The sequence below is a fragment of the Myotis nattereri genome (genome assembly GCF_964212035.1).
Source record: "Myotis nattereri genome assembly, chromosome: 9".
In the NCBI taxonomy this organism is placed as follows: Eukaryota; Metazoa; Chordata; class Mammalia; order Chiroptera; family Vespertilionidae; genus Myotis; species Myotis nattereri.
Window position 1 is genome coordinate 81,671,638 of NC_138084.1, and position 12,026 is coordinate 81,683,663.

The 12,026-nt window shown below is 61.9% G+C and overlaps 1 protein-coding gene across 1 annotated transcript; it reads right to left on the reverse strand.

Moving 5' to 3' along the window:
• Positions 1–1,361: 1,361 nt before the first annotated feature.
• Positions 1,362–11,555, reverse strand: BCL9L (BCL9 like; the record flags this gene model as incomplete). Its single annotated transcript, XM_081100413.1, has 8 exons — positions 1,362–2,516; positions 2,899–3,177; positions 3,577–5,866; positions 5,963–6,047; positions 6,631–6,835; positions 9,204–9,323; positions 9,976–10,367; positions 11,530–11,555. 8 exons carry the CDS (start codon positions 11,553–11,555, stop codon positions 1,426–1,428), a joined length of 4,488 nt encoding a protein of 1,495 aa, XP_080956539.1. The 3' UTR covers positions 1,362–1,425.
• Between the last annotated feature and the right edge of the window lie 471 nt (positions 11,556–12,026).

Below are 12,026 nucleotides of genomic sequence, written 5' to 3' on the forward strand. Positions count from 1 at the left end.
GTGGGGGCTTTCTGTCAGGTGTGGGGGGCTTTCTGTCAGGTGTGGGGGCTATGTCAGGTGTGGGGGCTTTCTGTCAGGTGGGGGGGCTATGTCAGGTGTGGGGGGCTTTCTGTCAGGTGTGGGGGGCTTTCTGTCAGGTGTGGGGGCTATGTCAGGTGTGGGGGCTTTCTGTCAGGTGGGGGGGCTATGTCAGGTGTGGGGGGCTTTCTGTCAGGTGTGGGGGCTATGTCAGGTGTGGGGGGCTTTCTGTCAGGTGTGGGGGGCTTTCTGTCAGGTGTGGGGGCTATGTCAGGTGTGGGGGCTTTCTGTCAGGTGGGGGGGCTATGTCAGGTGTGGGGGGCTTTCTGTCAGGTGTGGGGGCTATGTCAGGTGTGGGGGCTTTCTGTCAGGTGGGGGGGCTATGTCAGGTGTGGGGGCTTTCTGTCAGGTGGGGGGGCTATGTCAGGTGTGGGCGGCTTTCTGTCAGGTGTGCGGGGCTATGTCAGGTGTGGGGGGCTTTCTGTCAGATGGGGGGGCTATGTCAGGTGGGGGGGGCTTTCTGTCAGGTGGGGGGGCTATGTCAGGTGTGCGGGGCTATGTCAGGTGTGGGGGGCTTTCTGTCAGGTGTGGGGGGCTTTCTGTCAGGTGTGGGCCATCTGTCAGGTTTGGACATTCTATCAGGTGTGGGCTATGCATCAGGTGTGGGCTGTCATTTCCCCATTTGGGGTGACCAGAATGGCACCCTCTAGGGACCCAGAGATGCTGTGAGCAGTGGACAGGTGTGTCAGGCTGCAGGCCCTGGGGCAGTAATCTGAAAGAGGGGAAGAGCTTCTTTCATCCCTCTTTTGGGTGACTTCTATCAAAGCACAGGACTAAGGCGCACACAGACCAGCACAAAGCGCAGCTCTCTATGTGCCAGCGGCAGCCCTGCCCACCTGGCCGGCCACCTGCGGGGGCGGGGGCGGGGGGGGGGAGGCGGGGGAGGGGGTCAGCCACAGCAGCAGAGAGAGGAGATGAGGCAGGAAAAGAGAAGAACCAGGTGGGAGCAGAACCAGGAGCCGCAAGGCTGGAGCACTGGAGAGAGTGGTGGGAAGGGGGATGGAGAAGGGAGATGTCACCTCCTCTTCCTCTCCCCTCCAAGGACTCCATACAGGACTCGGAACACAGAGCTGAATGAGGGGTGCAGAGACACAGGGGAAACGGGCTCCAAAGACTTGGGGGTGGGGTGGGATGGTCTGATGGCCACAATGGAACAACTCCCTACCCAGAGCCCTCCCACTGCCATCCCACTCAGCTGCCAGCACGTCTGGTTGCCACAAATGCCATTCCCCACACAAGCCCCTCCCACCCTCCGACCCACCCTGGACCCCAGGTCACCCCAACACTGGAGGGAAGACACTTCTCAGGTGACACTATTTGCAGTGCTGCCCGGCCCGGCAGGGAGTGCTAGAAGGGCAGGTTGGCCATGCCGCCCGGGCCGGGGAGGTAGCCCATCTGGCTGTCCAGAGACACACTGCGCTGCCGCAGAGGGTGGGACACCATGAGGTTCTGCTGGGGCGGGGGGCCCATGAGGGAGCCCTGCGGGGAGAGCATGTGGGGGGGCTGGCTGTAGACCTCGCCCCCCACGCCCCGCTGCTTCATCAGCATGAAATTCTGCTGGGTCATGAGGCCTTGCGGCGGGGACATGACCCCCTGGTGCAGACCGTGGGGCACCATGCCCTGCTGCGGGGGCATACCTGTCCTGCCCAGCAAGGACATCTGTCCGGGGTGGCACATGGGCATGTTGAGCCCCCGCTGGACACCCTGCTGGCCTGGGAGGTTGGGGGCCCGTGAGGGGGTTTGCTCCGCCATCATGTTCTGCAGGTTCATGAGATGCAGATTGGGGGGCTGGGCCTTGGGGGGCTGGTTCTCGCTCTTGGGGAAGTACTGGAGGGTGCTGCTTGGCTTCTCCGAGGGGATGATCCTGGACAAGTCGAACTCGGGGATCCCCGTCGGGGTGGGCCGGATCACCTCGCTCAGCTCAGGGTCGTTCAGGACGGATGCCACCCCTGGGAGCACACCCGGCGGGTACGCGTCGCCCATGCGCCCAGCCATGCCTTTGCCCATCAGGTGCTGCTGGGAGGGCATGGGGCCAGGTGGCTGGCCGGGCAGGTCCTCGGGGGGCAGGGGCATGCCCGAGGGGTAGTGCTGCTGTAGGCCCGGCCCTCCACCCCCACTGGGGATGGCACCGCCGCCATGGGGCTGCTGTAGCCGTGGGGGGAAGGGCATCATCTGGGAGGAGCTGGGCACAGGGCCACAGGGAGCATTCAGGGAGTCTGGGCCCCCTGGAGCCATCATCATTGAGTTCTGAGGAGGCCCCCCTGTCCCCTGAGCATTGGGGTGCAGTGGAATGTTGGAACCCAGAGGGGTGGGGGAGGGGAGCATGGCAGGCTGGGGCTCGTGGGACAGGGGCTGCTGGCCTGGCAGGGTCATGCCCATGGGGCTTTGGGCAGCAGCGGAGCTCAGGTGCATCGGGTTGGACTGGTTAGTGCTGATCCCTGTGGGGAAAGAGAAAAAGGGATGAGGAACTCCGGGTGCCAGCCGGTGCCAGGGGGGAGGACCTCACATTGGCTTGCCCCAGCTACAAGGAAAGGGGCGTGAGGCATGAAGGTGAGAAGCCGAGAGGTCCAGGTCTGGCCCAGGTTGCCACGGACACATCTCTGGGTGCTGGACAGACAGACCGCTGAGTGGCCTGGGCTTAGTTTCCCCAAATGACCGTGCGAGCGGGAATGGTGGCCGGGCATCGCCCCCTATGCCAAGGGCCGTGGGGAAGCACGTCACAGCCAGGACGCCCACAGGGGTGACTGCGCACCGTGCCCGCTCTCCTCGCCCCCAGGGCCCACATCAGCTCTCCCCCTGGGCCCTTTCCTAGCCCCGCACCTGGCCCGGAGCCCTGCGGTGGTGGCGGGGGCAGCAGGGGCCGGTCGGGCAGCAGCTCGTCGTCCGAGGTGGCGATGGTCTTGATGGCGTTGTGGTAGAGTGGCGTGGAGCTGGGCATGGCGTACTTGGACATCTGGGACATCATCAGCGACAGCGGGTTCTGGGACGGCGAGGGATCTGGGGAGGAAGTGAACGGCAGGCTGGGGTTCATGAGGCCGCCGGTGGGGTTGGCGGGAGGCGCGGAGGAGCTGCTCCGGGGACCGCCGGGCGGGAGGGCACCTACAGAAGCGGGAGACAGAGCAGGGTGACGGGGGGGGGGGGGGGGAGGGGATGAACCTGGCTGTTCATACTGGGGGTGCAGGAGAGGTCAGCCCCACACCTCCACCAGGTCCTCCAGGCACACCTCCATCCGGGTGTCCACTACACACAGACCCTCCCACTATTGTCACTGCAGCCCACCCTTTTCCAAGCAGCTCCTACAGCCTTGGGGGCCCAGGCGGTGGGAGATCCCAAGTGTGACCCCTCAAAATGCCTAGAGATTAGCATGTGCTCCTGGGAAAGCCCAGCAGAGCCTCCCACCTCTGTCCAGGGGCCTCCTCCATCACCTGCCCCGCACGAGCCCACCTGGAGATGCCCCGCGCCTGAGCCCAGTGCCCACACCCCCGCATGCTGACTCACCCTGCTCCATACTGCCCAGGGTGGAGGATGAGTTCATGCTGAGAGGCGGCTGCTTGTTCGGGGGGACCCCAGGGCTGGGCATGGCTGTCTTGGGCGAGGCGACCCAGCCCGGAGAAGGCACCGCCATGGAGGGAGACTTGAGCCTGCTGGGAGAGCCCGTGGGCGAGCGGGCACTGAGCGAGGAGCCCAGGACCTGGGGCGACTTGAGAGGTCCCGGCGGGTTGGCAGAAGGCAAGGGCACCATCTGTGAGGGAGTCTGGGGTGACTTCAGGTTGGCAGTGGGCGAGGTGACCAGCGGGGAGTGCACCTGGCTAAGTGTGGGCGACTTCAGGTGCCCCATGCCCGGTGAGCCCATCTGGTTAATACTGATGGTGAGGTCTGAAGGGCGTCGGCCCAGCCCCCGACTCGGGGCTGCGTGCACAGACCCCGGAGGGTTGGATGCAGGGGGCAGAGGCATGTGGCTGAGCCGAGTGGTCCCCACATTGCTCATGGGCATGGAGTTCTGGTCGGGGCTGAACATGTCCTGGGTGCTGCCCATGTCCGGTGGCAGGGCCTGGTAGGGCCCCTGGCCTCCGGAGAAGCCCTGCTGGCCCTGGCCGGGGAACTGCGAGGGCATCAGCATCTTCTGCGGGCCGCCCACTAGGCCGCTGCTGCTCTGAGCCCGCACGCGGGCCATGTCCTCGGGGCTGAGGCCCTGCGGACCCAGCATGTCCCCGGGGCCTCGCATCTTCTGCGCCATCAGCATCTGCTGCTGCGGGGTCATCTGCACGTTCAGGTTCATGTTCATGTTCATGTTCACGTTCATGTTCATGTTGAGGTTGCCTGGCCCCAAGGGGGGGTCCACCTCCCTCAGCCCGGACTGCCCCATCGGGGGGCTCAGAAGGCCCCGGCCTCCGCCAAAGTCCATGCCCATGGGAGTGCCCGCCAGGCTCTCACCGCCCGCCATCTGCCCGGGGAACATGGCTGGGTCCATCTGCCGGTGCGCCTGCATCATCCGCTCCATCTCCACGCCCTGCCCCATGCCGCCGCCGCCGGCCATGCCCATGGGGCGCTGCATACCCAGGGACCGCTTCTCTAGCAGCTGGTGCCGCAGCAGCTCCTCACGAACCCGGGGGGTCATGAATCGCTCTGCTTCACTCTGCCCACCTGGGTAGGGCACGGGGTTCTGAGCAAAATTGCTGGGCCCCCCCATGGGGGGTAAGTCTTCGGTCCAGCCCATGCCCGGCCTCACAGGCCTCTGCATGGCATTCATAGGCACCTCCATGGGCATGCCCTGCATGCCCCCAAACCCAGGCACCCGTTGCATCTGGTTGCCTGGGAAACGGGGGCCGGGGAAGGGAGGTCCACCCCGGAGCTGCATGGGATCTTGGACATCCATGGGCCCCCGCAGCTGGGCGCCCATCCCGGGCGGCCACTGGTCCCCGGGCTTGCTGTGGTAGGGAGGCGGCGGCCCCCTCACCATCACCGCGCCCATGCCCATCATGTCCTGCAGCGGGCGGCCCGCGTGGAGCCCGATCTGCTCCTCTTTCCGCCGCTTCTCCTCGTAGTACTCCTCCTGCAGCTTGCGCCAGGCCACCTGCTCGGGCGTCAGGCTGTCTTGGCCCAGCCTCTGCATCATCATGTTCATCTGCTGTCCCATGTCCCCGCCTGGGGGGTGCCCAGGCACCTCATGCTCCAGCGGGGGGCCCCCTAAGCTCTGTGTCTGCGAAATCATGGACTGCAAGGGCTCCTCGTACTTCTTCAGCCCGCCAGGAGGGGCAGTGGGGGGCTGCGGGGGCGCGGGAGGGGCTGGTGCTGCTGGTCCGACCTCACCTGCGCCTCCCGGGGGCCCCTTGAGGAAAGGCTCGGTCTCCCCACTGCGGAGCAGCAGCCGTTCAATATCCCGCAGAGTCTGCAGGGAGCGCTCCCGGTGCTCCAGCTGCTCCTTGGACAGCCCCTCCGAGCCCATCAGGCTGCGCTGCCCGCTTCCTGGGGGGGCGGCCTCCCCAAGGAGGGCAGGGCCAGGGGCGCCGCTGGGGTCTCCTCCTGGAGGCAGCGGGTTGTTGTTGGTAGCAGCTGTAGGGGTGTTCGGGTGGGTACCCCCAGTCCCACCACCTGTGCTGGCAGCTCCCACTGAGTTGGGTGTCAGGTCCTGATTAGTGTCCTCAGGAGGACCCTCAGAAGGCAGAGCAGGGGGGGCACTGCCAGGGGCTGGGGGCGGTGGTGGCAGTTGAGGTGGCTGGGACTGTGGGGTGCCTGCAGACGGTGTGCTCAGGGGGAGCGGCTCTGGGGTGGAGAGCGCTTTGGGGGCCTGCAAGAGGACAGAGGCAGAGTGTGAGACAGGGCAGGGCGCACCGGCCCAGGTGGCTGCTAGTGGAGGCCCCAGGCCAGCCAGCACTACACCCACCTGGTCAAGCTTGGCCCGGGGCACGTTCTGCTGGTGGTAGGCCAGGATGGAGTCGGCCCGGCCCTGCAGCACAGCCTCCGCAGCCCTGCACGGGGTTCGACACAACAGCTCAGAGAGGAGGCAAGAGGGTCCCTCACCTTCACCACCCCAACCCAACTGGGCCCAACCCAACCCAACCCGACCCAACCCACCCCAACTAACCTGACCCAACCCAACGAACCCAACCTAACCCAACCCAACCCGACCCAACCCGACCCAACTCGAACCAACCCGACCCAACCCAACCCGACCCGACCAAACCCAACCCAACCCAACCCACCCAACCCAACCCAACCAACCCTACACAACCAACCCAACCCAACCCAACCCAATCAACCCAACCAACCCAACCAAACCCGACCCAACCCAACCCGACCCGACCCAACCCAACCCAACCCAACCCAATCAACCCAACCAACCCAACCAACCCAACCCGACCTAACCATCCAACCCAACCAACTCAAGCCAATCCAACCAACCCAACCCAACCAACCCAACCGGATTCAACCCAACCAACTCGACCCAACCAACCCAACCCAAACCAACCCTGGCCCCACAGACACTCCCACGAGACCCCAGGCTCCAGGTTGCTGGGTGAAGAGAGCCAGCGCAGTCTGTGAGGCACTTACGTGTTGGCCAGGTGGGTGGTGAAGACATACACGAATTGTGAGGGAGGCTTTCCGGGGACACCACTGCCCCCGGAGGCATCTGGCCGCAGGGCTGCTGGGGGCCCATGCGGGGGGCCTGGGGCACTGCCCTCACTGAGGGGAAGCTGGGGGGTCTGGCCGGGACCCAGCTGTGGGGCCGCCATGGCAGGGTCTCCTACATTACAATCTGCAGGGAAGGGAAGGAAAGAGGGTCAGCAGTCCAGATTTAGAAAGGAGAACTAGCTGGCACCCCATCGCCCAGAGGCGCCAAGGGAAAGGTGCACTGTGGAAGGTGGTGCCCACGGGGCCCTTTGCTGCCACATTCTGGTGGTTTCCCAGCTTGCTTTCCACACGTACTTGCCCTAGACCAGTCTTTGACCAGGATGGCAATCGTGGGGACCATGTGGATGAGAAGAAAGGGAAAGGTTTGGCACCCCGAATGCGACGCCCACAGAGTCTGCGAAACCTGCTCTTAGCCCTGCTCCATCCTCATGCCCTGGTCTCTGCGAGGGGAGAAGGCAAAAAGGGTGCACCAACTGAGGATTCAGACGATGAGTGATTTTTCACCACTAACTAGCCCTACCACTAACTAGCTGGCTGTGTAACCTTATGAACAAGACACTTAGTCCCTCTCAGCCTCAATTCTCCTGTCCTGCATAAGGGGTAGTCAAAGAAATCTATTTTTTGTAACAAGTTCAAAAGCAAGTCACAAGCTAAAAAACCACCGGGGCCTAGTTAGTATAGCTCAGCAGTGGAGTGTCGGAATTGAACCATGCACCAAGAGGTCACTGGTTCATTCCCAGTCTGGGCACATGCCCAGTTTGTGGGCTCAATCCCAAGTAGGGGATGTGCAGGAGGCAGCCGATCAATGATTCTCTCTCGCTATTGATGTTTCTATCTCTCTCTCCCTCTCCCTTCCTCTCTGAAAAGCTAACATCGTCCTAAGTGTGTTATATGTACCAACTCACCATATATCAACCCTATGAGGTAAATATTTTTATAGGTGAATAAACCGAGGCCCTTTCCCCAATTTATACAAATAATTAGTGAAAACCTGGTCTATAAACCAAGGTGGTCTGAATGAAGAGTCTGTGCTAGTCACTCTGCATTATACTGCCCCACCATTAAGAACTCTTTGAGAGTCTGGCTGGCATGGCTCAGTGGCTGAGCATTGACTCAGAAACCAAGAGATCACAGTTCGATTCCCAGTAAGGGCACATGACAGAGAGGATCGTGCAGAAGACAGCCAATTGATGATGTTTCTCTCATCGATGTTTTTATATCTCTATCCCACTTCCCTTCCTCTCTCTCTCTCTCAAAAAAAAAAAAATCAATAAAGACATATTTAGCCCTGGCTGGTTTTGCTCAGTGGATAGAGCATTGGCCTGAGGACTGAAGGTCCCAGGTCAAGTCCGGTCAAGGGCATGTACCTTGGTTGCGGGCACATCCCCAGTAGGGGGTGTGCAGGAGGCAGCTGATCAATGTTTTTCTCTCATCGATGTTTCTCTCTATCCCTCTCCCTTCTTCTCTGTAAAAAAATCAATAAAATAGATTTTAAAAATAAATGTAAAAAAACATTTAAAACAAAAAGAACTCTTTGAGAATCGGCAGGCAGTACAACTAAAATAGTACTAATGGTTGCCTTGGAACTGAGTATGAGGTGTTAGCAACATCTTCTCTGTATTTCCCAGTGTCTCCCCGCATTTTCACAATGGTGCAGGCTAGCATCATAAAAGTTAATGTGACAGCCCAACCAGCGTGGCTCAGTGGTTGAGTGTTGACCTATGAACCAGGAGGTCATGGTTCGATTACCAGTCAGGGCACACGCCCAGGTTGCCGGAAGCAGCCAATCAATGATTCTCTCTCATCATTGATGTTTCTATCTCTCTCTCCCTTTCCCTTCCTCTCTGAAATCAATTTTAAAAAATTGCTTTTTTAAAAGTGAATAAGATAGAGGAGGGATATCTGTCCTTAGAGGCAGTGACCACCCTCATCTATCAGGGAAGGATTCAGCCAGGGGCTCATGAACGGAGAATAAGAGGAGTGGGCACCCACCCACACTTTGTCCTGGTGATGTATTCTGGGCACTTGCCAGGAGTCAGTTAAAGGTCAGGGAGGTGCGCCAGAGACACAGCCAGTGTTAGCTCACACCCCCGAACGGCATGGACATCAGAGCCAACTGTCCCACTCCAAGAGATGCTGGACTCTCGCTGTCCTCCCTCCACTGACCGGCAGGTGGCAGCACAGGCCAGCAATTCTTGGAGGTATAAGTGGAAGAGCCAGGAGGGGCCACCTGAGGTTCACCCCACCCTGCCTTGGTCCTTAGGAAAAGGGGGGCACTGAGCACCTGGGAGGCCGGGGCAGAGCTGTCACAGTGCAGGGAGCAACAGTATGGAGGTGGGATCAGAAGGAAGGAGCCTGGCTCCTGACCCTGGCTCCCTGTCTGCCCAGGCTCAGCACTCTGAAGCCCGAGGGGAGGGGAGGAAGGCTCCCTTAGGGCAGCCATCCCCCAAGGGCAGCGTGGGCCACAGCACCCTGGCGTGATGGGCACTCACTGTGGGTGGCCCCGATGGGCTTGTCGTCCTCCTCGCTGTCTGGTCCTGAGCACCATTCGTCTCCGCTGTACGGCTGCTTCCGCTCCAGCACACAGCGCCGCTTGCTGCGGGGCGCCACCTCTGCTGGGCAGGAGGGGCAGGCGGTCAGAGTGAGCGCCTCGGCCTGTCCTCCACCTCCAGGCCCATTCTCCCAGATACCCCCGGGCGATGCCCAGGCTGTGGTGGGCATTTTGCCAGCCCTTGGCCCCCACCACACCACCATTTGTTCCTGATTTCTCTCTACAGCCCCATGGCCTGCCTCCCCTCCCCCAACCAGCACCAAGCACAACTGGTTCTAATTAAGGCTGGGGCGGGGGAGGGGGAGGCCTCTGCTACTCTTCCAGGCTAGTGGCTGCAGCAGCTCCCACCAGCCCAGAGCCAGAAGGCTCCTGGGGGGTGTGGGCCTGCTCCTCCTCACGGAGCACCTTCCTCCTCCCCTGGAGGTTCTGGTGGGACAGCCGGAGAGGAAGAGACTGGCCAGGAACCCCACCGCTGGGTGGCCCCAGCATGGGTGGCACCTAAGGATGACAAATCTCCCCCCTGGCCACTCCCAATCCTGAGAAAACCACCGGTGGGTGGGTGTAATGGGGATAAGAGAAAGGTGTCCCCACATACATGCTGGAGAGAAGCAGGGGATGAGGACTGGGAAGGGGACAGAAAGATGGGCTCCCCGCAAGTGTGGGCCATGGGCTGTCGAACATGCTGGACTCCTGGGGGTCAGAAAAGGGGGTACCTTTGGCCTCTGAGTCCAGGGAGGGCGTCCCAGCCTCACGCTGCTCTCCAGAGTCCACAGACACACTCCGCTCCCTCTTCACTTTGCCCTTGAGCGAGCTGAAAGGGGGCACCCCGGCCTGGGCCTGGGTGTTCTTCAGACTGGAGTTGCTGGGTGAAATCTGGTTGGCCTTGGCCCCATGGTTCCCCGCCCCCACACCCTTCGAGCCCAGGTTGCAGGTGGGTCCTTGGTTCACATTCTGATGCTGGGATTGGGCCCCACCATTCCCTGTCTTGCCATGATTGGTCAGCTTATTTTCTGGGTGCATTGGTTTGGATGGGGCAGGGGGGCAGTGGCCACGGGGGGACAGTGGTGGGCTCCCTGGAGCTTCTCTCCTCCTGGGGTGGGGCAACCTGGGAGAAGGTGAGAGAGACAGGAAAGGTTAATCGTGAGGGGGCTTAGCACGCCTGCCCCTCCTGCCTCACCTACTGGGAGGGGAGGGAGGGCTGCGTGGCATCTTAAGATGCCCAGCTCATTCCGACCTCCTTCCCCTGCTCCTCAGACAAGGGCTGATGCCATTCACCTTGGAGAGTGAAGATGGGACACCCTCCACCCTCAGTCCCCACAATTCAAATGAAAACCAGAGCCTTTCCTGGCAGATCCACCCACACCCCAACACCCTTCAGGCTGCCAGCCTCCAGGCACCACCACCCTCACACACTAGCACCTGACCAACATTTAGCATCCTCTTTTCTAGGGTCTGCTGTCTGGATTCCTTCCAAAGTCCCAAACCTCAACTTCCACGTGTCCCAGTCCAACAGGGAGGGCACAGGACCTGAGGGTCACTACTCATGCCCAGCCCTGGTCCCTGGGGGAGTGGGGGAAAACACCACCGAGTGGTTGGTACCCACTGGTCCAGACAGCTCCCCCGAGCAGGAGGGGACGCCTCCAGAGGCCTGGCGGGCAGGCGGGAGCAGGAAGAAAGGGGAAGGGGCGTGGTGTGTGGAGCAGACTGGGGTACAGCTCACAGCCAAGGATTCCAAGGCTGTGGGCCCTTTAAGATCCAGCTGGCTCCCCCCACCACCTCCCCATCCCCGGAGACCTATTAATAGCCGCTGGAAAGATCACATCACTGGGAGAGGATATTTATCCCCCTCATTCCACACCAGCTCAGATTTATTTCAGCTCCGCTGTCCTGCAGCCGCCTGGCCTGTCTGCAGGCTCCTCCTGGGGAAGGGAGGAAGGCTGGCCACCCCCTCCCAGCAAGACTGGGGCCAGAGGGCACCAGGGGACCCACAGTGGGGTGGGAGGTAGGGGTTCCACTCAAACTGTTTCTCAGCAGAAAAGGCTGAAGGGACTACACAGCAGGCTTAGCTGGGTGCCATTCCCTGGCCCCTGGCCCAGGTGCTCAGGCTGGGCTCCTGGCTCAGGGCAGGCCTTCCCATTCGGACCCCCCTTGAGCTGGATGCCAGGGAGCCGGATCCCCAAGCCAGCACAGCTCAGCCCCATGGCTCCTGGGCCCCTCCCTTCCCCACACTCCACACACACGTCCCACCCTCCATGACACCCACACACCTTGTCTTGTTAGCCAGGATCCTCATGGCTCCCACACACAGTGGGGCTACGGCCCCTGCGTGCCCAGGGCCCAGCAGGTACTCGGTACTGGAGCAGGGACTGCAGCAACAAGCCCCAAAGAGAAAACTTGTGACTTGGGGAGGGGGTGAGGAGGGGAGGGGCAGAGGGAGGACCCAGCAGCCCTAGACTAGGGACCTGGACAGGGTGATGGAGAGGAGCGACTGCTAGGCGGGGTCTGTCCTAGAGGCTAGTCCTAGCCTCCCGCCCGCACTGACCCGCAGGGAGCTGGCCTCTCTCGCGCGGCCCGGCCAGGCGGAAAGCACTGGAGAGAGGGGGTGCGACGGTGCCCACGCGGGGCAGCCTGGCACCCTGGGGCCCTCTCTCTCCCAGCACACCCCGCACCCCGGGCAGGGCGCCCCTCGCGACCCACCCACTCCCCAGCGCAGCTTCCCTCCCAGGCGCCCCCGACGTGGGCAGCGGGGATGCGGGCTCGGCCG